The sequence below is a fragment of the Cetorhinus maximus genome, chromosome 1 (assembly GCF_964194155.1).
Source record: "Cetorhinus maximus chromosome 1, sCetMax3.hap1.1, whole genome shotgun sequence".
NCBI lineage: Eukaryota > Metazoa > Chordata > Chondrichthyes > Lamniformes > Cetorhinidae > Cetorhinus > Cetorhinus maximus.
Window position 1 is genome coordinate 133,342,272 of NC_135879.1, and position 26,258 is coordinate 133,368,529.

General features: G+C 46.3%; 1 protein-coding gene across 16 annotated transcripts in view; it reads left to right on the forward strand.

Annotated features, from left to right (window-relative positions):
* Positions 1-26,258, forward strand: part of LOC144683641 (LIM and calponin homology domains-containing protein 1-like) — a 485,528-nt gene that overhangs the window by 450,159 nt on the left and 9,111 nt on the right. For 15 of the 16 annotated variants that reach the window (XM_078546886.1, XM_078546934.1, XM_078546895.1 and 12 more), the window contains 2 exons: positions 12,420-12,506; positions 12,779-12,887. In XM_078546886.1, coding sequence (XP_078403012.1) covers positions 12,420-12,506; positions 12,779-12,887 — 196 coding nt within the window. The remainder of the gene's footprint in view (positions 1-12,419; positions 12,507-12,778; positions 12,888-26,258) is intronic. The other variant, XM_078546926.1, reaches the window with a different exon arrangement.

A 26,258-nucleotide genomic window follows, 5' to 3' on the forward strand; every position in this document is an offset into this window, starting at 1 on the left:
AAACTCTGACAGGGGGAGGTCGAACATGGTCTCAAAGTAGAAATGCAGCACCACCAATTTGAGACCCCAAAGTTATGATGCAATTTAAAATTGAAACTGGAAAATTTCCGGAACTTTCAACCACACAGCTGGGCTGCAGAGAGTGAATGTGTGTGGTTCAGGTGGTGTTTAAATATGGTGCCAGGAACTTCGACCCCATGAGGTGACGCAGGCGGACGAATCAGTGCCCTCCACACCATGTGATTCAGCAAGAATCTCACCTATACATAATTAATCAGGTGTCAAGCAGAAAATTGGATGTGAGAAACTCGCCACTAATCTTGCCCGCCACTGCACTTAGTCTCTGGAGTAGAAAATTCTGCCCAACATTCCATAAATATATTGGTTTACCAGGGCCAGAAAGGTTTTTAAGCAGTAATTATGAATTTAGTGCATAAATTAAAAACTCAGTTACACTTCTTTCAACAACATTTCCAAGGGTTTTTAGAATGTGACCGATATCACAAAAGGGCAAAAGCAAAATACTCCAGATGCTGGAAATCTGAAATAATAACAGAAAATGCTGGAAAGCCTCAGCAAGTCTGACAGCATCTGTGGAGAGAGAGAAATAGTGTTTTGAATCCAAATGACTCTTCTTCAGCTCTAAATGGGCAAGTTCCCATCAGTTCAGTGATTTGTACTTGGTTGCAGTATGTGAGAATTTCAAGAGCGCACCCTACGAAGAAACATAGAAACACTGGCAGCAATGTTTAGATTTCTGTGTTTAACTGCACATGTGTTGATTCCAGAGGTCATTTTCAGGTTTAGAGGATGTGTGTCAGATGTGGCTCCGGGTCAGCATGCTTGCTTCTGAGTTACAAGCTTCTAGATTCAAGTCCTACTCCAGGACTTCAGCACAAAAATCAAGGCTGTCACTCCGGTGCGGTACTGAGGGAGTGTTGCATTGTCAGAGGTGCTACCTTTTAAATGAAAGGTTAAAGCAAGATTCTGTCTTGCCTCTGAGGTAAACATAAAGAATTCCATGGCACTGTTTCAAACAAGAACGGGGAAATTACCTCTAGTGTCCTGGCTCATATTTATCCCTCAATCAACATCACGCAAAACAGTTTATCTGGTCATTATCACTTTGCTATTGGTGGCAGTTTTCTGAGCGCAAGTAAGCTGCTGCATTTTCCATATTACAACAGTAACTACACTTCAAAAGTACTTCATTGGCTGTAAAACACTGAGAAGTCCAGTGGATATGAAAAGTGCAATATAAATACAAGTCTTTCTCTTTCTTTCTTCAATGATTGTGAACACTGACAGTTTTGCCATCGTTACTACTGCAAAATCTGGACCAATGTACATCGAGCTTATTATACACATGTTTCATCCCTGGCTCATGAAGTATCTGTGCTGGCTGGTAACCCATGCTGCAGTTATTCATACCAATTCAGTGCACACCACACCACTGAAAATTCAATAATGTTGTCCCTTTCCACTGAACAGTAGCTGAAGGCTTTATAGAACCATAAAAAATTTACGCGCAGAAAGAGACCATTCAGCCCATCATGTCAGTGCCGGCCAGAAAAAAATGAAAAAGAGACGCACCACTCATTTTAATCCCACTTTCCAGCACCTGGTCTGTAGCCTTGCAGGTTACAGTGCTTCAGATGCAGATCCAGATACTTTTTAAATGAGTTGAGCATTTTAGCCTCAACCACCCATTTAGACAGTGAATTTCAGATGCCCACCAGTCTCTGGGTGAAAAGGTTTTTCCTCATGTCCCCTCTAATCCTTCTACCAATCACCTTAAATCTATGCCCCCTGGTAATTGACCCCTCAGCTAGGGGAAACAGGTCTTTCCTGTCTACCCTATCTAGGCCCCTCATAATTTTGTACACATCAGTTAGGTCACCCCTCAGCCTCAAACAAAAAACTACTGCGGATGCTGGAAATCCAAAACAAAAACAGAACTACCTGGAAAAACTCAGCAGGTCTGGCAGCATCGGCGGAGAAGAAAAGAGTTGACGTTTCGAGTCCTCATGACCCTTCAGCAGAACTGAGTAAAGTTAGGAGAGGGGTGAAATATAAGCTGGTTTAAGGTGGGGGGTGGGGTGGGGACAAGCAAGCAGTGAAAGGAGCAGATAATCAAAAGATGTCACAGACAAAGGAACAAAGACGTGTTAAAGGTGGTGATATTATCTAAGAGAATGTGCTAATTAAGAATGGGTGGCAGGACACTCAAGGTACAGCTCTAGTGGAGGTGGGGTGGAAAGACTGACAGGGCATTACAGGTATAGATTTAAAAATAATGGAAATAGGTGGGAAAAGAAAAATCTATATAAATTATTGGAAAAAACAAAAGGGAGGGGGAAGAAACGGAAAGGGGGTGGGGATGGGGGAGGGAGTTCAAGATCTAAAGTTGTTGAATTCAATATTCAGTCCGGAAGGCTGTAAAGTGCTGTAAAGATGAGGTGCTGTTCCTCCAGTTTGCGTTGGGCTTCACTGGAACAATGCAGCAAGCCAAGGACAGACATGTGGGCAAGAGAACAGGGTGGAGTGTTAAAATGGCAAGCGACAGGGAGGTTTGGGTCTTTCTTGCGGACAGACCGCAGGTGTTCTGCAAAGCAGTCGCCCACTTTACGTTTGGTCTCTCCAATGTAGAGGAGACCACATTGGGAGCAACGAATGCAGTAGACTAAGTTAGGGGAAATGCAAGTGAAATGCTGCTTCACTTGAAAGGAGTGTTTGGGCCCTTGGACGGTGAGGAGAGAGGAAGTGAAGGGGCAGGTGTTGCATCTTCTGCGTGGGCATGGGGAGGTGCCATAGGTGGGGGTTGAGGAGTAGGGGGTGATGGAGGAGTGGACCAGGGTGTCCCGAAGGGAACGATCCCTATGGAATGCCGCCGGGGGCAAGGGAAGATGTTTGGTGGTGGCATCATGCTGGAGTTGGTGGAAATGGCGGAGGATGATTCTTTGAATGCGGAGGCTGGTGGGGTGATAAGTGAGGACAAGGGGGACCCTATCATGTTTCTGGGAGGGAGCCTCCTCTGTTCTGAGGGAAACAACCCTAGCTGATACAATCTTTCCTCATAGCTGCAATTTTTAAGCCCTGGCAGCATTCTTGTAAATCTCCTCTGTACTCCCTCCAGAGCAATTATGTCCTTCCTGCAATGTGGTGACCAGAACTGTACACAAAATTCCAGCTGTGGCCTAACCAGCATTTTATACAGTTCCAGCATTACATCCCTGCTTTTGTATTCACTATCTTGTTGAATAAAGGAAAGCATTCCATATGCTTTTTTACCACCTTATCTACCTGCCCTGCCATCTTCAGGGACCTGTGGACACGCACTCCAAGGTCTCTCACTTCCTCAAACCCTCTCAATATCCTCCCATTTATTGAGTATTCCCTTGCTTTGTCTGCCCTTCCCAAATGCATTACCTCACACTTTTCCAGATTGAATTCCATTTGCCACTTTTCTGCCCACTCAACCAAACCATTGATATCATTCTGGAGATGACAACTATCCTCTTCAATATCAAGTGCACAGCCAATTTTTGTGTCATCTGCAAATTTCCCAATCGTGCCTCCCATATTTATGTCCAAAACATTAATATCTGCAACAAACAGCAAGGGCCCCAACGCTGAGCCCTGTGAAACGCCACTGGAAACTGTTTTCCATTCGCAAAGACATCCATCGACCATTACCCTTTATTTCCTGTCACTGTGCCAATTTTGGATCCATCTTGCGACCTTCCCCTGTAGCCCATGGGATCTCACTTTTCTGACCAGTCTGCCATGTGGGACCTTGTCAAATGCCATACTAAAATCCATGTAGACAACATCCACTGCACTACCGCCATTAATCCTCCTTGTTACTTCCTCAAAAAATTCTATTAAGTTAGCAAGACACGATCTTCCCCGAACAAAACCATGCTGATTATCCCTGATCACCCCGTACCTTTCTAAGTGTCAGTTTATCCTGTCTCTCAGAATTGATTCCAATAATTTGCCCACTACTGAAGTCAGACTGACCAGTCTATAATTTTGAACTATTCCTTGCACCCTTCTCAAATAATGGTACAACATTTGCAGACTTCCAATCCTCTGGTACCTCGCCTGTATCTAGTGAGGATTGGGAAATGATCCTCATGGCATCCACTATTTACTCCCTAGCTTCCTTTAACAGCCTGGGATACAATCCATCCAGCCCTGGTGACTTATCCACCTTCAAGGATGTCAGTCGCTCCAGCACTTCCTCTCTCACTATGCTTATTGTATCTAATATTTCACACACCTCCTCATTAACTAGAATGTCTGCATTGACCCTCTCCTCCGTGAAGACGGAGACAAAGTACTCATTGAGAATCCTGCCCCTACATCTTCAGCATCAACGCACAAGTTGCCATGTACGTCTCTGATAGGCCCTACCCTTTCCTCAGTTACTCCCTTGCTCTCAATGTACTGGTAAAACATCTTTGGGTGTTACCTTAAGGGACCGGTGGACATGCACACCAAGGTCCCTCTGATCCTCGGTACTTCCCAGGGTCCTGCCATTCATCCTGTATTCCCGTGCCTTGTTTGTCCTGCCCAAGTGCATCACCTCACACTTATCCAGATTTAATTCCGTTTGCCACTGATCAGCCCACCTGACCAGCCCGCCTATATCCTCCTGTAATCTAAGGCTATCCTCCTCACTATTTACCACCCCACCAATTTTCGTGTCATCCGCAAACTTACTGATCAACCCTCCTACATTCAAGTTTATGTATACCACAAACAGTAAAGGACCCAATACCAATCCCTGTGGAACCCCATTAGACACAGATATCTAGTCACAAAAACACCCCTCGACCATCACCCTCTACTTCCTGCCACTCAGCCAATTCTGGATCCAATTTGCCAAATTGCCTTGGATTCCATGGGCTCTTACCTTCGTTATCAGTCTCCCATGCAGGATCTTATCAAAAGCCTTGCTGAAGTCCAAGTAGACTACGTCAAATGCATTGCCCTCATCTACACACCTGATCACCCCCTTTGAAAAATTCAATCAAATTGATCAGACATGACCTCCCCGTAACAAAACCATGCTGACTGTCCATGATTAATCCCTACCTCTCCAGGTGTGGATTAATTCTGTCCCTCAGAATTGCTTCCAATAGTTTCCCCACCACTGAGGCTAGATTGACTGGCCTGTAGTTCCCTGGTTTATCCCTTCTTCCTTTCTTGAATAACAGTACCACATTGGCTGTCCTCCAGTCCTCTGGCATCTTTCCTGTGGTCAGAGAGGTATTGAAAATTATTGCCAGTGCCCCTGCTATCTCCTCCCTTGCTTCACTCAACAGCCTGGGATACATTTCATCCGGGCCTGGAGATTTATCTACTTTTAAGCCTGCCAGACCATTTAGAACCTCTCCCCTTTTTATGCTAATTTCTTTAATTATACCACAGTCCTTCTGCCTGATTTCCATACCCATGTCGTCCCTCTCACTTGTGGACACCAACACTAAGTATTCATTTAGAACCCTACCTATATCTTCCGGCTCCACACACAAATTACCACTATGGTCTTTAATGGGCCCTACTCTTTCCCTAGTTATCCTCTTACTCTTCATGTACTTGTAAAATAACTTTGGATTTTCCTTTATTTTACCTGCTAGTGTTTTTTCATGCCCCCTTTTTGCCCTCCTAATTTCCTTTTTAAGTTCCCCCCCTACACATTCTATACTCTATGGCTTCCACTGTTTTGAGCCCTCGGTATCTGCCATAAGCCTCCCTTTTTCTTTTTATCCAATCCTGTATAGCCCTCGCCATCCAGAGTTCCCTGGATTTGTTGGTCCCACCCTTTTTCTTTACTGGAATATGTTGGCCCTGTACTCTCTCTATTTCCTTCTTGAATGATTCTCACTGCTCTGACGCAGATTTACCTAAAAGTAGCTGCTCCCAGTCCACTCTGGCCAAATCATATCTGATCTTATTAAAATCGGCCTCCCCCAATTTAGAACTCTGATTTCTGGCCTCCTTGTCCTTTTCCATAACAACCTTGAATCTAATGGAGTTATGATCACTATCTGCAAAATGCTCCCCCACTGATACCTCTACCACTTGGCCAGCTTCATTCCCTAAAATTCAGTCCAGCACCGCCCCCTCTCTTGTAGGACCTTCTACGTACTGGCTTAAAAAGCTTTCCTGGATGCATTTTAAGAATTACGCTCCCTCCGAACCTATCACATTATGGCTAACCCAGTTAATGTAGGAGAAGTTGAAATCCCCCACCATTAGTACCCTATTATTTTTACACTTCTTTGAAATTTGCCTACATATCTGCTCTTCTATTTGTCTCTGACTGTTTGAGGGCTTTTAGTACACTCCCAGGAATGTGATTGCTTTTTTTTTGTTTTTAAGTTCTCGCTTTTGAATGCCTCCCACTAATTTGACACAGTTTTCCCGTCTAATAGCTGTATCTAGTTCACTCCCGCCAGGTCACCTCTAAGCTTCATAAAATTTGTTTTTCCCCAGTTTTGAACTTTCACTCCTGTTCTATCTTTGTCCTTTTCCATAATGATGCTAAATCTAACTGTATTATGATCACTATCTCCAAAATGGTTCACCACTGCTACTTCATTCGCTTACCCAGCTTCATTTCCTAAGACAAAATCTAGAATTCCATCCCCTCTCATTGAGCTTGTTAAGTGCTGGCTAAAAAAGTTCTCTTGAATGCAATCCAAGAATTTTGCACCTATTGTGCTGTTCGCACTGTTCGTATCCCAATTGATATTAGGGTAGTTGAAGTCCCCAACTATTACTGCCCTATTGTTTTTGCACTCAGAAATCTGTCTACATATTTGCTCTTCTAACTTCCTTCCACTATTGGGGGGGTCAATAGTGCACTCCTGGCAGTATGGCTGCCCCTTTTTCATTTCTGAGCTCAAGCCATATGGCCTCATTTGATGCCTCATCTCATATCATCCCTCCTCACAGCTATAATTGATTCTTTAATCAATAATGCTACATCCCTCACCTTTTTATCCCCATCCCTATCCTGCCTGAAAACGCTATATCCAGGGATGTTGATCTGCCATTTTTGCCCCTCCTTAAGCTAAGTTTCCATCAGAGCAATGATATTGTGCTGCCATGTGTCTATGTGTGCCCTCAACTCATCGGCTTTATTTGCTGCACTCCTTGCATTTACATATAAACCTTTTAACACTGCCAAATTCCTGTGCTGTATATTTTTTAATCTGTGCTGCTTCTGTCTATCAGAGTCACTCACTAATTCTTCAACTCCCATTCCCTGTTCTGACTTTGCCCTCAGGTTCCCATCTCCCTGCCAATCTAGTTTAAACCCCCCACCAACAGCACTAGCAAATCTCTTTGCGAGGATATTCATCCCAGTCCTGTTCAGGTGTAGATCGTCCAGCTTGTACAGGTCCCATCTTCCCCAGAACTGGTCCCAATGCCTCAGAAATCTAATGCCCTCCCTCCTACACCAGCTTTCCAGCCATGCGTTTAATCGCTCAACTCTCCTACTTCTATACTCACTTGCATGTGGGACTGGAAGTAATCATGAGTTTATTGCTTTAGAGATCCTGCTTTTCAATCTCCTTGCTCCCCAAAATCTGCTTTCAGGACCTCATCCCATTTCCTACAAGTCATTTGTACCAATGTGGACCACGACCTCTGGCTGATCACCCTCCCCTAGAAGAACGTCCTGCAGCTGCTCTGTGATATCCTTGACCCTGGCACCAGGGAGGCAACATACCATCCTGGAGTCATGTCTACGGCCACAGAAATGCCTGTCTGTTGGCTAAAGTAACGAATCCCAATTCACTATAGCTCTTCCTTTCTTCTTCCTCCCCTCCGGTACAGCTGAGTTGCTCGTGGTGCCACAAACTTGGCTCTGACTGCACTCCTCTGAGGAACCCGTGCCCTCACCAGCTTCTAAAATGGAAAACCGATTTGTGAGCAGGACCACGGGGACTCCTGCATTACCTGCCTAGTTTCCTTAGACTGCCTGGCAGTCTCTCATCCTCTTTCTACCTCCAGGCTCCTGAGCTGAAGTGTGGTCACCTCTCTGAATGTGCTATCCATGTAGCTCTCAGCCTCATGGGGATAGGGGAAGGTGATGGTGCAGTAGTATTGTCACTGGACCAGTAATCCAGAGACCCAGGGTAATTCTCTGGGGACCTGGGTTTAAATCCCACCATGGCAGATGGTAGAATTTGAATTCATTAAAAATCTGGAATTAAAAGTCTGATGGTGACCATGAAACCATTGTCAATTGTTGTAAAAATCCATCTAGTTCACTAATGTCCTTTAGGGAAGGAAATCTCTCGTCCTTACCTGGCCTGGCCTACATGTGACTCCAGACTCACAGTAATGTGGTTAAATGGCCTCTGAAATGGCCTAGCAAGCCCCTCAGTTGTAACAAACCGCTACAAAATCACAAAACAGGAATGAAAGCAGACGGACCACCCGGCGTCAACCTAGGCACAGGAAATGACAACGGCAATCGCAGCCCTGTCGACCCTGCTAAATCCTCCTTACTAACATCTGGGGGCTAGTGCCAAAATTGGGAGAGTTGTCTCAGACTAGTCAAGCAACAGCCTGACACAGTCATCCTCACGGAATCATACCTTACAGATAATGTCCAAAACACCACCATCACCATCCCTGGTTATGTCCTGTCCCATGGGCAGGACAGGCCCAGCAGTGGTGGCAGTACAGTGGTTTACAGTCAGGAGGGAGTTGCCCTGGGAGTGCTCAACATTGACTCTGGACCCCATGAAGTCTCATGGCATCAGATCAAACATGGGTAAGGAAACTTTCTGCTGATTACCACATATCATCCTCCCTCAGCTGATGAATCAGTGCTCCTCCATTTTGAACACCACTTGGAGGAAGCGCTGAGGGTGGCAAGGGCACAGAATATACTGTGGGTAGGTGATTTCAAAGCCCATCACCAAGAGTGGCTCAGTAGCACCACTGCTGACTGAGCTGGCTAAGTCCTAAATGACATAGCTGTGGCAGGTGGTGAAGGAACAAACAAAAGGAAAAAAACATATTTGACCTCATCCTCACCAACCTGCCTGCTGCAGATACGTCTGTCCATTACAGTATCAGTAGAAGTGACTGTCGCACAGTCATTGTGGAGTCGAAGTCCCACCTTCACATTGAGGATATTGTGTTGTGTGACACTACCACTGTGCTAAATGGGATAGATTTCGAACACATCCAGCAATTCAAGACTGGGCATCCATGAGGCCCTGTGGGCCATCAGCAGCAGCAGAATTGTACTCGAACACAATCTGTAACCTCATGGCCCGGCATATCCCCCACTCTACCATTACCATCAAGCCAGGAAACCAACCCTGGTTCAATGAAGAGTGCAGGAGGGCATGCCAGGAGCAGCACCAGGCATACCTAAAAATGAGGTGTCAACCTTTTGAAGCTATAACACAGGACTACTTGCGTGCCAAACAGCATAAGCAGCAACTGATAGACAGGGCTAAGCGGTCCCACAACCAACGGATCAGATCAAAGCTCTGCAGTCCTGCCACATCCAGTCGTGAATGTTGGTGGACAATTAAACAGCTCACTGGAGGAAGAGGCTCCACAAATACCCCCAATTTCAAAGATGGAGTACTCCAGCACATCAGTGCAAAAGGTAAGGCTGAAGCATTTGCAAAAATCTTTAGCCAAAAGTGCCGAGCGGAAGACCCATCTTAGGTTCCTCCGGAGGTCCCCAGCATCACAGATGCCAGTCTTCAACCAATTCGATTCATTCCATGTGATATCAAGAAATGGCTGAAGGCACTGGATACTGCAAAGTCTATGGGCCCTGACAATATTCCAGCAATAGTACTGAAGACTTGTGCTCCAGAGCTTGCTGTGCCCCTAGCTAATTTGTTCTAGTACAGCTACAACACTGGCATCTACCTGGCTATGTAGAAAATTGCACGGGTATGTCCTGTACACAAAAAGCAGGACGAATTCAACCCAGCCAAATACCGCCCCATCAGTCTACTCTCCATCATCAGTAAAGTAGTGGAAGGGGCCAGCAACAGTGCTATCAAGCAGCACTTACTTCGCTATAACCTGCTCACTGATGCCCAGTTTGGGTTCCACCAGGGCCAATCAGCTCCTAACCTCATTACAGCCTTGGTTCAAACATGGACAAAAGAGCTGAACTCCCGAGGTGAGGTGAGAGTGACTGCCCTTGACATCAAGGCAGCATTTGACTGAGTGCGGCATCAAGGAGCCCCAGCAAAACTGGAGTCAACAGGATTAAGGGGGAAAACTCTCCGCTGGTTGGAGTCATACCTAGCACAAAGGAAGATGGTCGTTGGTCAGTCACCTCAGTTCCAGGACATCACTGCAGGAATTCCTCAGGGTAGTGTCCTCAGCCCAACCATCTTCAGCTGCTTCATCAATGACCTTCCTTCCATCATAAGGTCAGAAATGGGGATGTTCACTGTTGATTGCACCATGTTCAGCACCATATGCGACTCCTCAGGGGCTATCACAGTCCATGTCCAAATGCAGCAAGATCTGGACAATATCCAGGCTTGGGCTGACAAGTGACATCGTCCCTTGATGTTCAGTGGCATTACCATCACTGAATCCCCCACTATCAACATCCTGGAGGCTACCATTGACCAGAAACTGAACTGGACTATCCATATAAATACTGTGGCTACAAGAGCAGATCAGAGGCTGAGGCAATGAGTAACTCGCCTCCTGACTCCCCAAAGCCTGCCCACCATCTACAAGGCACAAGTCAGGAGTGTGATGGAATACTTCCCACTTGCCTGGATGAGCCACAACACTCCCACAACACTCAAGAAGCTTAACATCGTGCAGGACAAAGCAGCCCACTTGATTGGCACCACATTCACAAACATTCACTCCCTCCACCACCGACGCACACTAGCAGCAATATGTACCATCTACAAGATGCACTGCAGGAATTCACCAAAGCTCCTTAGGCAACACCTTCCAAACCCACAACCACTAGCATCGAGAAGCTGAAGGGCAGCAGATAGATGGGAACACCACCACCTGGAAGTTCCCTCCCAAGTCACTCACCGTCCTAAGTTGGAAGTATATTGCCATTACTTCACTGTCGCTGGGTTGAAATCCTGGAACTCCCTTCCTAACAGTATTGTGGGTGTATCTGCACTACATGGATGCAGCAGTTCAAGAAGGCAGCTCACCACCACCTTCTCAAGGGCAACTAGGGTTGGGCAATAAATGCTGGTCCAGTGAGTGAAGCCCACATCCCATGAATGAATAAAAATAAAAATCTGCCACAGTGACTCCAGCCGCCACTCGAGCTCTGAAACCCGGAGCTCAAAGTTTGCCAGCTGGTGACACTTTCTGCACATGTCATTGTCTGGGACATCGGGAGTGTCCACGACTTCCCACATAGTACAGGACACACATTCCGCATGACTGAGTTATCCTGCCATGGCTTCAATTTATTTCTTTTATGTTTACTTTATTTTACTTTGATTTACTTCTATTAACTTCATATTACGTGGCCCTACTTAACAAACCTTATCAAAAGTACAGTTCCTACTTTATTTTAAACTTGAGGGTAGAATTTTACATCCTGGGCTGGCATGTGTCTGACCCAATCGTGGGTAAAATTGCGTGAGAAGACATTGGGCGAGCGTCTCGACAGCATTGCGCACCCGCACGATATTTAGTTTGGCGGGCAAGGGAAAAACGCGCCTGCTGACAATTAAGAGGGCGATTAAGCCCAGTAATGGCACAATTGACTCCAATTTTTCATTGTCCATCTAACCTTATGGTTGGTGAATGGGTGAATCAGCCAGACGGCCTTTGCTTTTTCATCAAACCATACCTAAGGGCAGGATGAAATTTCTGCGATGGAATAAAACAAAAATAAATTTCTGTGGGCAGCATTTTTATCAGCTATATTTTCCAATGATTTTCAGGAAACGTCATCACCCGTCCTCTTTCCACCCCCTCCCGGCAGCGCTAAGCATTTCAGCGCACACCAACTTGCAAGTTAATTCCATTCCCCCATGCTCCACCTTCACACAGTGGAAGATAGGAATCCCTGTAACCTCAGTAGTGCATGCTGACTATACAATCACCTAACTTAGCCTGCCACTACTGCGCATTAACAGTTCCAAGGAGGCATGGGGCAAGGGTCAGGGGTTGTTTGTGGACCATTCTATCAGGACTGGGACTGTCATTAAATCGGACATGCAAGTAATATATGGGGGCCTCCAGACATTGCCAAGCAAATGTGGGAGATAGTGTCCATTTATATGTGGACATCTGAAGAATTTTACTGAATGTGATCTGTTACCAGTTTCTCCAAATATTCAGCCAATTGAATTATTCATCTCGTATAAATAGATATTGTCAATAATTTTGAATCTTTGTTCTTTTCCTAGGTCTGGATCTCATGAAAGTTTACAGTCAGGCCAATCTCTGCCTCTCCCACACTCATCTCCTCCTCTTCAGCTCCAGTCACCCAGCAGGTGGGCATCACAGAATGGATCAGTGGCACATCTAAACAGCCTTTGCTCAGTTAAAGTGTGTTGCTACAGCTCAATTGTACCGTCCAAAATATATAGATAAACAAAGGAATGCTGAGACTAGTTTAATCCTGATTCAGAATATTGAGGAGCAGGTGTATATCTAATGGTTATTTTTCTAATAAAGTGTCAGATTAAAACCAACAAAGGTACTTATCATGTTTTATTCTTTGAAGAAGTAGCTTTGATCATTGTTTCTCTACATTATTTTGTAGGTCAGTCAGTGGGAAGAAGTTGTGCTCAACATGTGGGCTTCCTCTTGGAAAAGGCGCAGCCATGATCATCGAAACACTCAGTCTTTACTTCCATATTCAGTGTTTCACGGTGAGACCATGCCCTAGTTCAAGAAGCTGTACTGTTAATTGGATTGTTGTCTATGTTGATGGTGACCAGATATTTTCATAAATGGGGATCATGGCAATATACTTGTGAATGAAAATATTATTTGTAGAAATTATTTTTTTAATTCATTCACAGGATGTGGGCTTCGCTGGCTGGGCCAGCATTTATTGCCCATCCCTAGTTGCCCTTGAGAAGGTGGTGGCGAGCTGCCTTCTTGAACCGCTGCAGTCCATGTGGTGTAGGTACATCCACAGTGCTGTTAGGGAGGGAGTTCCAGAATTTTGACCCAGCGACAGTGAAGGAACAGCAATGTATTTCCAAGTCAGGATGGTGAGTGACTTGGACAGGAATTAGAAATCTCAAAAAAGAGAAAAGATCTTTTGGCCCATTAAGCATGCTCCTTTATTTTATTTGTTCATGGGATAGGATTCCTGCTTCCTCTTCAGAAGGTGGTGGTGAGCCACTTTTTTAAACTGCTGCAGGCCATGTGGTGCAGGTACACCCACAATGCTGTTAGGGAGGGAGTTTCAGATTCTGAACCAGTGACAGTGGAGGAACAGCAATGTATTTCCAAGTTTGGATCTTGTGTGGCTTGGAGGGGAACTTGCAGGTGTTGGGTTCCCATGTGTCTGTGTCCTTGTTCTTCTAAGTGGTAGAGATCATGGGCTTGGAAGGTGCTGTCGAAGGAAACTTGATGAGTTGATGCAGTGCATCTTATTTTTGGTACACATTGCTGTCACAGTGCGTTGGTGGTGGAGGACATGAATGTTTGTGGGTGGGGTTCCAATCAAGCAGGTTGCTTTGTCCTGGTATTGAACTTCTTGAATGCTGTGGAGTGGCAAGTGGAGAGTATTCCATCACACTCCTGACTTGTGCCTTGTAGATGATGGACAGGCTTTGGGGAGTCAGGAGGTGAGTTACTGTCCACAGAATTCCCAGACTTTGTCCTGCTCTTGTAGCCACGGTATTTATATGGCTAGTCCAGTTCAGTTTCTGGCCTATGGTAACCACCAGGATGTTGACAGTAGGGAATTCAGTGATGGTAATGCCATTGAGTGTCAAGGGGTGATGGTTAGATTCTCTCTTGTTGGAGATGGTCATTGCCTGGCACTTGTGTGGAGTGAATGTTACTTGCCACTTAATGGCCCAAGCGTGAATATTGTCCAGGTCTTGCTGCTCGTGGGCATAGACTGCTTCAGTATCTGAGGAGTTATAAATGATACTGAACATTGTGCTATCATTAACGAACTTCTGACCTGAAGTTGGAGGGAAGATATTGATGAAGCAGCTGAAGATGGTTGGGCCTAGGACACTACCCTGAAGAATTCTTCTCGCAATATTCTGGGCCTGCAATGATTGGCCTCCAACAATCACAACCATCTTCCTTTTTGCTAGCTTTCCTCCTAATTCCCATTGACCTCAAATTTACTAAGGTTCCTTGATGCCACACTTGGTCAAATGCTGCCTTAAATCAAGGGCAGTCATTCTCATCTCACCCCTTGAGTTCAGCTCTTTTGTGCATGTGTGGACCAAGGCTGTAATGAGGTGGCTCCACTGGAACCCAAACTGAACATTATTGTTGAGTAAGTGCCACTTGATAGCACAATCGGCGACACCTTTCATCTTTTTGTTGATGATTGATAGTAGTAATTGGACTGGATTTTTCTGGCTTTTTTCAGACAGGACATATTTGAGTAGTTTTCCACTTTGTCAGGTAGACGCCATGCTGCACTGAAACAGCTTTTTGGGGGGTGTGGCTAGCTCTGGAGCACAAATCTTCTGGACTACAGCTGGAATGTTGTCAGGACCTATAGCCTTGCTGTATCCTGTGTGTTCAGTGTTTTCTTGATGTCACATGGGGTGAACCAAATTGGCCAAAAACAGACATCTGTGATGCTGGGGACCTCAGGAGGAGGCCATGATGGATCATCCACTTGGCACTTCTGACTGAAGATGTCTTTTGCACTGGCATCAGCTGAGGGAGGGCAGTAGGTGATAATCAGCAGGAGGTTTCCTTGCCCATGTTTGAAATAATTCCATGAAGCTTCATGTGGTCCAGAGTGCCACCTCTCCCAACTGTATACCACTGTGCCGCTACTTGCGATGGATCTGGCCTGCCGATGGGACAGCACATACCCGGGGTGCTGAAGGAGGACTCCGTGTCATTGGCTGTAAGTCCTCACTTAAAGTTGTGGTTCCGTTCTTGAAAATCATGGCTTCAAGTGAAAGAACTTTAAGTGAAACGTTGGTTCCCATAGGAATCAAATTAAAACGGTAGTTAGGTTCTGTAGGACCTTACTTATCAGAAAAAAATAATAAAACATTATACCCGCTAATTTGAAATATTTTACATTGCTAAGTTCCTACATTGGTAAATGAATTAACTTCTAAAACAAAATAAGTTTAAAAATATAAGAGAAAAATGTAACCCTCTACCTACAGCACCTCCTGCTCACTGCAGATCCTCCCTGTCCCTGACCTCCAAGTTGTGGCCTCTCCCCTCCCTGACCCTCCAGGTTGTGGCCTGTCTCTGTCCCCGACCTCCGAGTTGTAGTCCCTCCTGCTCCCCGACCCACCCTCTCACTGAACCCCCCAATCCATAAGTCACCTTCTCGCTGCTTCCCTCTCCTGGACCTGCATTCCCATTAAGGATTCAAATCCGATCCGAAGCCGGAGCTCCGATGTTGTGGAAGTGCAATTCCTAATGGTGCAAAAGTGCCAAGCTGGGGCTGTTACAATCCACGTATTTTTCCTGCCTCGCTGCTCTTCTGCTGAGCTCTCACTTACGGTGACAGTTCAGGAGAGGGAAGCGGCGAGCATGAACATTTTTTAAAAATGGGGCGGAATCATCCCAGATTTGCACTAAGTGCAGTAGCGGGCATGAAAAAAGACATTTCACCCGCTGTCAGCAATGGCAGGTTTTCGCGCTGTATCAGCTGCTTCCTGCCTCATTAATTATGGAGCCACAGGAAACTGGCTGTCTCGCTGGCAGGCAGCCTCTGAATCGCCTGCCACACCATTACCTCAGCATTTCCCCACTCTGGGTACCATTTCTAAACTGCAGCCACACAAACAGTTCTCAATGCTTGCAGCCCAGGACTGCTGCAGTGAAGAAATTGGCCCCGAAAGTCAAGAAGAGTTCAGTGATGTGTCACTGGAATGCCTTTTGGAGGCTCACCGTGATGTCTTCCACTCCATTTATTAAGTTTCCTGAGAAAAGATCTACAATATTTCTCCCCACTCCACTCCACTTACTCATGCATTAATAAACCTGGACTGATTGGCTGTTGTGAATATCTAGTTTGTAATTCTCATGTTTTAAAAATTAAAATTTTAACTGTAGAAAGTGGGGGTCTGGTTATGAAACTGGTAAAAGTAATCTGAAGTAAATGTAATTTTTAAAAAGTTTGTAGTTTGATACACTTAAAAGGTTGGGGCCATGTTGACTTAAGAAATTAACAGCTAGAAAGGTAAGATCATAAACAGCAGGTGGGCCAACTTAGCTAAAGAACTGGAGACATGACATCTGCAGTTATTTCACTAAAGGATAAGGCATTCATGTGGTTTCCCAGAATTATGGAAAGTTGTGGAATTAAAAGATAGTTTATTTGCATTTTACTTCAGAACAGGCCATGTGTGTCACATTGCCAATGAGATGGGTGGACCTTAGTGAGATTCTTTGTTTTGGGTTTATCCTCGTGAATTCAGTTAGGGCAAAACCAGCAGGTAAGACTGGTTGAGGTTTGGAAAAGCAGCTAAGAGACTGTGTCAGCTTTGGCTCTTGTATAACTTTTAGCTCCTTGGAGGTCAAGAGATAAAGCCAAACCTACACCTGAAGTAGAGTAAATGCTAGATTTATTGTCCATGATGCAGCCTGCGATTGGGAGCTGGTGTTCAGTATAAGACAAAGTTGGAAAGAGTAAAAATGACTGGAAGGTTTGTTTAGCAGAAAGCTAAAAGAAAAATCTACAGTAATCCTCTCAATAAAAGGTAGTTAAACTTGCTGCAGTTGGAGTTTTGGAAGTGATCACCTTGGTTGCAGCTTAAAACCATAGCAGCAGGCTGTTGGAAACCAAGGGTGATTTCTGATGTTTTAAGCCACGGTGCAGTTGTCACAGGGAGGCCTGTGCTTGAGCTGCATTAGTTCAAGAAGGCAGTTCACCACCACCTTCTCAAGGGCAATTAGGGATGGTCAATAAATGCTGGCCTAGCCAGCGATGCTCACATCCCATGAATGAATTTTTAAAAAGAGCTATGGGATTGAGAGGTCGGTAAAGAAATTGGAGTCACTTATGTTATGATCCCAGCTGATGTTACAACTGGACAAGTCAGATCCCAGGGTGGAACCTGGCTTGAAAGATCCCACGTTTTTTTTGTTTAGATATGCAGAGAGTGGCTACTGAACAGGGTCACAGGAGTCCGCTGATGAACTTTTAACAAAAGAATAAAACGTTTATTAAACAAAAAAAGATGAACTATATTACAGCACTCCTTCACCCAACTATGCCTTTTCCAGATATATACAGATTTGTAAGGATAACACAAGTTACAAAAGCTATCTTATACTCTAATGTTCACAGTAAGTACACAGTCCATGTAAACTAATACACTAATAGGTGACCCGTGGTCAGACACACGACACTCTGAAACCAAGTGACAGATGCCACCCAAAAAGATGCTATGGATCTCTCCTCAACTGCCCTCAGAAGCATGTCACACCATGAGCCAACCAGTCTTACTGAACTCCGTCTTTCACCTGAGGGTTTTTAATCTCCATTTTCGAAGAACTAACTCTGGAATTTTCTCCGAAACAACACTTTTTCTCAGATGCCTTCCACAAGGGTCCACCTCCAGGGTTTTGAACTCTTCTGGATCGTCACGTGCATTCAAGCTTCCTTCCACACACTCTCTCTCATTGACTCAGCCAAGCCAACAGAACACCACTGCTTCACATGCCCATAGTAAAGAGTTACAGACCTTTGGCTGTCTCCTTGGGACTTCCAATTCTCGCATGCCTATCTCACTTTAAATCTGCATCTTGCAACTTTACCCCTTTAAGCTTGAAGCTTGGAGCCTTCCTCTCTGCTCCTCACTCTTAGCTTCACTTAACAGGAGCTTTTCCAGGTTCCTGTCCTTTCCCTTTGACTTAAACTGCCCTCTTGGGACCTTTCCTGTTCCATTCCCCTCGATTATGGGACTTTCTTCTTTAGTTTCTGGAACCTGCTCCTATAGTTTCCTCTCCTGTCCAGCCTCTCTGGAACTCTGGCTTCAACTGAACTGAAACTGCTTTTCTAGTTTTCTCTGGGTGGAACTTTTCAGTCGACGTGTGGGGGTGGGCCCGACACGCCACGCATAAAATCTTGCGCGATGATGTCGGGCGTGTGTCCCGACGTGATTGCGCTGAGTTGCAATGTTTTGTTCGGCGGGCGCGCGCCAGAGTCGGCTGCGTGCCCACCGATATGTAAACGGCCTATTAAGGCCATTAAGGATCTAGTTAAGGTTATTGTAAATATTGCCCGTCCAATCTTAAGGTTGGCGGGCAGGTGAAAAGGCCAAGTGGCCTTCGGGTTTTTTAGGAAACCTCATCCATGAGCGGGATGAGGTTTCCTAAAGCTTTTATTAAATAAATTTTAAAATTTTCATAAAAATAAAAACATGTCCCATCTCGTGACACAGTCACATGAGGGGGCATGTTTACATAAAGTTAAAAATCTTTCATTTAATACTTTCAGAAGCCCTGCAGTCTCCGAGGCAGCTCTGTGAAAGAGCGCTGGTCCGACTCTCCCTCCTCCCCCGTGCCTGCACAGGTAGCACTGAGTGCTACCACCCGCGTCTTACATTGGGCGGGCCTTAATTGACCTGTCCGCGTTAAATGGCGGCGCAGAACCGATCACGGGCAGCAATCGGCTCTACAACCGCTCACGGCGAGCCCGCCCACCAACTGAAAAATTCTGCCCTCTGTCCCTGTGCTCCCTCTCTCTGGACCCCTGTTGCTAGGCAACAGTACAGTTTTTTTAAACCTTGCATTTGTTTTAGCTTCCCTCCAAGAGTTGTAAAACCTTCATTAAAATGCAGGCACCTTTTAAAGTGAAACTAAAACTCAACCTCCCCTTTTGGTTAACACACAATTACAGAAATACAATTTAAACTTAACTTAAAGCTGAAACTTAAACTTAAAGATATACCTTATTCCTAACACACCCAAATACAAATGTAACTTACTTAAACTATCCCTATTTCCTAACACTTTGCCAAAAGCTAGTGGAATGACCACCCATGAAACCTTGTACTTTGGCGAATAGCTGGAATGCTGAAAAGAAATCAGTGAATTCTGGAGAGCGGTGACATGCCTTTATAGTTGGTCCCAGGAAAAGTGAAACAACCTTAAAGATTTTGTAAGATAAGGAAACTCTTGTGGGAAAGTAAAAAATAGAAGTGAATTATACCATATGTCTTTATAAGTTAATAGCCCTTACTTTGTTTAACTCTTTTTATGATAAAGTTTGATTTTGTTTAAAAACATGAAATCTTGTGACGTAGTTCTGTCAGTTAATTGCTGGTTGTTTGGATTTCTTCTTCAGTTAACAGTCCCTAACCGATTGCAACAAAATAATATTTCTGTTACCTAATAGTTACCTAAAAGAGAAAGAAACACTGGGCAGAGTTTTCCGTGTCTGCTGGCGTCGGGCGTGTTCGGCGGCGCGAGCGGACAATATGTCGAGGTGGCCAGAAATCGGTTTCACAATGTTGAGAAACCTGTTTGTGATCATCCGCTTAGCCCATTGATGGCAGGCTGCGTTTCCTGCCATTGGACGTCAGAAACCTCATGACAACACAACTGCACATCACTATAAGGCCAGCTCGCCGGAATCATCAAACCCCCCCACCCCACCCCAGCATCGGGCTGGATCGTTCGCACATGTCAGTGTGATTGCACGCCGACGTGTTTCACAACATTATATATAAGGTGTGCACTTGGCGGGCTGCACTTAGAGGGGAACTCAGAAGTGAGTGCACAGTAACGTTGCACAGCACTTGCCTGGATCGCCTGTTGGACGTTAAGGCTGAGGCATGTTGGAGGACAGGGCAAGGGCTGCCCTCCAGTAGCGCACAAGCATGTGCGGGGTGGTGGGGGGGAAGGAAAAGGCCATGCATTAGGAAGACCTGGTATAAAGTAACCATTCCTCTACAGCTGAGACAGTTCAGACACAGCCACTTTGGCATTTGTGGAGTGGGGTTTCTAGCTTATCTGCCCACTCAAGAAACGCAGATGCATGAAAATGTCACCAAGTGCTCCAGAGCTTTTCACCCCTCAGGCACAGGCTGCAAAGTAATGAGTGTTTTAGTGGCCTGCAGAACAGTTGGATGACTGGGCACATTGTACAATCTCCTTGCTAAAGCTGCCCATGGAGCAGTCACTGGTGGAGGTGCTCACAGCCCCTTGCAATGTCAGCATCACGGTCGGACCAGCATCCCCCATGGTTCAAGCTAGCAGTGCAGCCTTGCAGTGTGGGTTAGGAGAATGCCTGCACCTGAGCTGAGAGCACAGCATGCAGCCCAATGGGCAAAGCTGCCGCCAATCGGTCAGGTGAAGTGGGACGGAGGTGGGTGGGGTTTCAGGCAGCTATGCAGCGCACTAATCTCTGGCCATCCAAGTGGTGGCCAGCACTCTCCAGGATGTGTTAAGGGGCTTCAGACTTAACCAAAAGAGGTTTTTAAAACACCCAAGCTAACCCATGTGTCTCCCTCTTTCATCCTGCAAGAGGAGTACATCAGGAGCCTGGTGAACTAGCTGTATGCCTTGATGGAGAACAGAGCAACAGAGGCATTTGGCTGCGCAGAAGGAGGAGCAGCACCCTCAGGAGGGCGGCTGGGGCTCCTGCACACGCCGCTGAAGAGCAACAGCGAGATGTTGTTGGTCAGTGCCGAGCTAGGCCCAAGGTCTATAGCCACCACCTTTCATCCCTGCAGATGACCGAGAACCTGTGCTGCCGAAGACTGCACACATCTAGGGAACTGGTTGGTCACACCTGCCACCTGCTGCAGGATTTGGCACCACGGGGACATGGAGGGCATCCACTGCCAGTGGTTGTGAAGGTGACCGCAGTGCTCAATTTTTACGCCAGTGGCTTCTTTCAGGGCTCTGCAGGTTGCCTCTGTGGAATCTGTCAAGCCTTCACCCACAAATGCATCCATGAGCTCACAGATGCCATCTTAGTGAGGTCACACAACTTTGTGCATTTCGCCTTGGACCAGGATAGCCAGGATGCGAAAGCGATTGGATTTTCCCAGATCTCAGGTTTGCCACAGGTGCAGGGCGCCATCGACTGCACTCATGTGGCACTCAGATCTCCATTGCAACAAGCAGTCAACTATGTCAATCGCAAGGGCTTCCATTCGCTGAATGTGCAGCTGGTGTGTGGCCACCACAAACACATCCTGAAGGTCTGCACATGGTTTCCAGGGAGTGTCCATGACTTCTACATTCTCAGTCGGTCACAGATACCTGACGTCTTCCAGGGTCCACAGAGGCTGCAGGGATGGCTCCTTGGGGATAAGGGCTGCCCACAGAGGATGTGGCTGATGACACCCATGCAGTGGCCTCAGACTGCAGCAGAGCGAAGGTATAACGGGGCTCATGCTGCAACTCGCACCTTAAAGGAGCAAACCATCGGGATGCTGAAGACGAGGTTCCGGTGCCTGGAACAATCTGGCGGAGCCCTGCAATACAGTCCACAGCGAGTGTCACACATCATCATCGCCTGCTGTGCCTTTTACAACTTGTCACTGGAACGGGGAGAGGAGCTGGCTGAGGAGGAGCTGGAGGTCTCCTCCCATGAGGAGGACATCGATGGTGAGGAGGTCCTCGGAGGTGATGATGACGCCGATGAGGCGCTCACACTGGCCAGACGAGGCAGGCACACCTGGGAGGCCCTAGTAGCTGTTAGATTTGAGGAGGATGATAACGACATGCAGTGAGGAGACCCCAAAGATCCTCGATTGAAGAAGGATGATGATGACATGCAGTGAGGACACTCCATAAACCTTCACATTGCGTCTGTTAATTTCTGACTCCTGTCTGGCTGAGGGCAGCTTGATTGTGCTCTGTAATCAGGGTCATATCATGGAGCTGCAGACATGAAACATTAAAAGCACCTAATCCTTTGTCTGCCTTCAGCGCCTGAGCCCTGGAGCTGCTGGGGTCACAGGAAGAGGTGATTTGGGTGAGCCAGATACTCCCGGAGTCACCTGGATGGATGGCCCAGGTGTGTGCACCTGCTGATTCTCCTCCCCATGGATGCCCCGGACCCCTGGCTAAATTCTTGAGGAGCAGGGGTAGCTGGAGTGAGATCGAGTCACCCGGCACTCCTGCGTACACAGTGTTGGAGGCCAACTATAGCATCAGTGATGGAGTTCAGCCCACGCAGCAGTGCAGGAATAACACCCTGGACCAAGATCTCCTTGGCTGCCGCCATCCTGCCTGTGTTGATCTCGGTGCGTTGTAATGCCGGCGCTATCACCTCAGCCTGAAGACGGACGGACTCCTCCATCGTGCCTTGCAATCTGAGGAGTGCAGCGGTCACCTCTTCCTGATGTTCCCTAGCTTGCCTTTGGAGCTCCAGCAACTGTGACATGACCGAGTCCAGAGGCTCATCATCTGACTCGGACTCAGCAACGTTCTGGCCTCCAGCAGTCCTCCAAGTGCCGGGGACCTGGGAAGTCCCTGTGTCTGCCTGCTGTGGATCAGAAAGTGCGATGTGCTCACCAGATTGTGATCGCTGGGCTACTCTAAAGCTGGGTCTCACTGAGGTGTGTGTCTCTGAGCTGGTGCAGGGTGTGGGTGAGCGCTGTGACAGGACTTCAGGGAGGGTGCCTTCAGATTCCTCTTCAGAGGTTTTTTCGGGGCGTGATTGGAGGATCTGGGTCATGCGCTCCCTCAGCTGTTTCCCAGATGTGCCTGCGGAAGCAAGGAGAGATAATTAATGCATGGCAGTGGCCTATGAAACAGGACACATCATTCACAGCATAGCTGTCTGATGGATGTTGTCACTGTTGAATCTCACTTGGTAGAGCACCGCCGACTGCACCATCAGCACAGGAATGATCCAGATCCTCGCTGGCCAGCTGAATGGCTCTTTTCAAAGTCTGTGAGGGCCTTGATTGTGATGCTTGGGCATTTTTTCCCTGATTTTAAAAGCTTTATTTCCTGGGTTTCAGGTCTTCAGCTACCTGAGGCAGCTCTCTGTCTTCAGGGAGCTTCCTGTCAGCATCGCCCACCCTCCTCCCACCCCCAGCCCAGCAGCGCTGTGCTTTTCAGCGCGCGTTTCACGCTTCACGTAATCGTGTTCGGGAGCCGATCACAGTTGGGGCCCATTTCCTGGCCGCTCCCGGGACCGCTGATTGTGCCCACCTGCCGAGCTGAAAATTCAGGCCTTTGTTACTTTAGGGGCAGTGATTGGGCATGGTAAGAGGTCGATAAAACAACAATATAGAACACCAATGTTATAGATGAAAGGTGCCCTTTATGTAAAATGCCAGATCATCTCCTAGGGTAAAATTATTACCCAACGTCCCAACGTCATCACGTGCTCGCGCGATATTTCGGTTAGCGGGCACATGTTGGAGTCGGCAGCGCACCCGCCGACAATTAAAGGCCTATTAAGGCCATTAAAAAGTTAATTAAAAGAAATTTTTCGCTGCCCATCCAACCTTACGGTTGGCGAGCAGGCGAAAAGACCAAACAGCCTTTGCACTTTTTTGGAAACCTCATCCATGGGCGGGATGAAGTTTCCAAAAGCAAATAAAAATAAAAGTCTTTAAATTTAATTTATAACATGTCTCTGCTCATATGATAGAGTCACATGAGGGACATGTTTCATTACATTTTTAGTTTTTAATTTTTTTTTCATATCTCTTCATCTCTCTGTGTCTCAGGGAGATTATGAAGCACGTGCTCTCATGCATGCGCAAAGTTTGCGCTCGCCCTGCTCACCCTCCCCCCCTACCTGCACAGGCAGCGCTGCCGCTCACGTTTCACGCTGGACAGGCCTTAGTTGGCCCTCCAGCCTGAAATTGCGTGGCGGTCGGCTTCCCAGCCACTCCTGCCAACCTCGCCTGACATAGGTGAAATTCTGCCCCTAGAGCTTGGCCCAGACTATGTTGATACCCTTGCTATTGTATTGGCACTGGCTGCATTATGTTATGCTTTTGGACTGGGAATATTGAAAATCTCAGTGCAGCCCTGGCACCAGGAATGCGCATAAAGACAGGATTAGAAACTTATAGTGAACTGGATTTGGCAGTGAAATCTTTCAGGTTTCCATTAAAATGAAGCCTTCAGGTTAAAGCACTGATGTAGTTGACAAACTTGATAGCTTGGTCAGTTTTGTAATGACCACAAGTGCTGCAGCAGTGTCTTCATAGTACAACTTTCCATTTCTAAAATTATTTAAAACAGATTATAAAGCCTCTTCAAACATTGTGTTGATGAGCTGTCATTTACCGTCAAACTAAAGGTGAGGCTAAGGGTGCTGGTTATCATTTCTGCACCAATAATACAGCAATTTCAGGCAAAAGGCCGATGCATGGATAAATGCAAATATCCAAAAGCTGCTGTCCAAGTTGCACTGCTGTACCATTAAGCTTCGTGAAAACAGTATCTCGCTGCCTGCCTCACCATTGAAATGCACTGAATGGCGTAAAGTTGCTGCACTTGCACAACAGATAGAAACTAAACTCACTACATAAAGTTAAATCTCATTGGCCGGAATTTTACGGCCCCGTTGCACTGGGGACGGGGCCATAAAATGCGGCAAGTCCATTGACTTCGGCGGGACCGTAAAATCCCACCAGCATAAAATTCCGTTCATTGTTTCAAGTCTAAGTACCTTTTTAATGATGTGTTAATTACCGCCAATCAATCTCTCTGGCACTGAAAATTAACTACTACAGGTATTAATTGTTGGAGATTTTAAAAAAGTAATTTTTTTTCAAAAATCCTCTCCATTTTCTCATTGCTTTAATCAATTTTTTCTGTCCCTCTCTTTGGCCGGGATTTTCCGGCCCCGTTGTGGTCGGACCCCTGCGGGAGATTCAGCAGCCCAGCCAAAAGCCCATTGACTCTCAGCGGGACCGGACGATCTCAGCAGCAGGGGGAGCCACAAAATCCTGCCCTTTCTTTCTCTTCCTGTACCTGATTTGGCATTGAAATAACTCTAATTTACAGTTTCTCCTAGTCCATGTGCTGCTCAATCCTTCACTCAGATCGGTTAAGGAGATGCACAGATCCTTGTCCTGTACACTCCGGTCCCAGTTATCTGATTTACCTCACTGCAATATTATCAGCTTGCATGTTCAGCAGTTGCCATGCACAAAAACTTAAAAGCCTGAATGCGCAGGAACAAATCTAACTAAAGGCTGATTCTGTTGGATGCTCCACTGCAGCAAAATCTGGCCCACTATAATATGGAAAGCACTCTATAATTTTGTAAGTTACACGGTAATATTACAGAAGATATCTTGTTTCTTTGTATTGTTTAGTCTTGATATTGGTTACCCATTTATTCATGCCAATGCTGTTCTCTTATGCAATTTTAAAGGTGTGCTTTATTGCCACTGGCATTTATGCCACGTCCTCTGATACATCACCACAATCTTTTCCTTGGGGAGAATTTTCTCACCATCAGGCGAGCTGGTCGGGAGCGGACGCGGAGCCGATCGCTGCCCGCGATCAGCTGCGCACCGCCATTTTACATGGGCACGCCACTTAAGGCCCACCCAGTGTGACGCGCGCCCAATAGCACTCAGCGCTACCTGTGCGGGCAGGGAGAGGAGGGAGTCAGGGCCTGCGCTCTTTCATGCGAAGAGCGCAGAAATCTCCCTGAGGCATGGAACTGCCTCGGGGAGATTAAGTTCATATTTAAAGTTTGAAATAAAGAGTGATAAAAATTATTCAGACATGTCCCTTCATGTGACAGTGTCACATGAGCTGGGACATGTTTATGAAGTGAGCAAAATGTATTTATTAATTTAATAAAACCTTCATGAAACCTAATCCCGCACATGGACAAAGTTTCATGAAAAACCTTAAGGTTGGATGGGCAGCCTTGTTAATTACCTAAATTGGTTTATTAATGGCCTTAACAGGCCTTTGACAGTTTGGCGGGCACCCAACTGCCTTCAGCGTGCGCCCGCCGAACGGAAGATCGGAATGACGTGTGGTGATGTCGGGACGCTTGCCCAACATCACCGCGCATCATTTTACGCACTGGTGTGTGGGGCCCACCCCCACACACTAATGGGAAAATTCTCCCCTTGGTAAAGACATGAGGAAAAAGTATAAATTAAACTAAA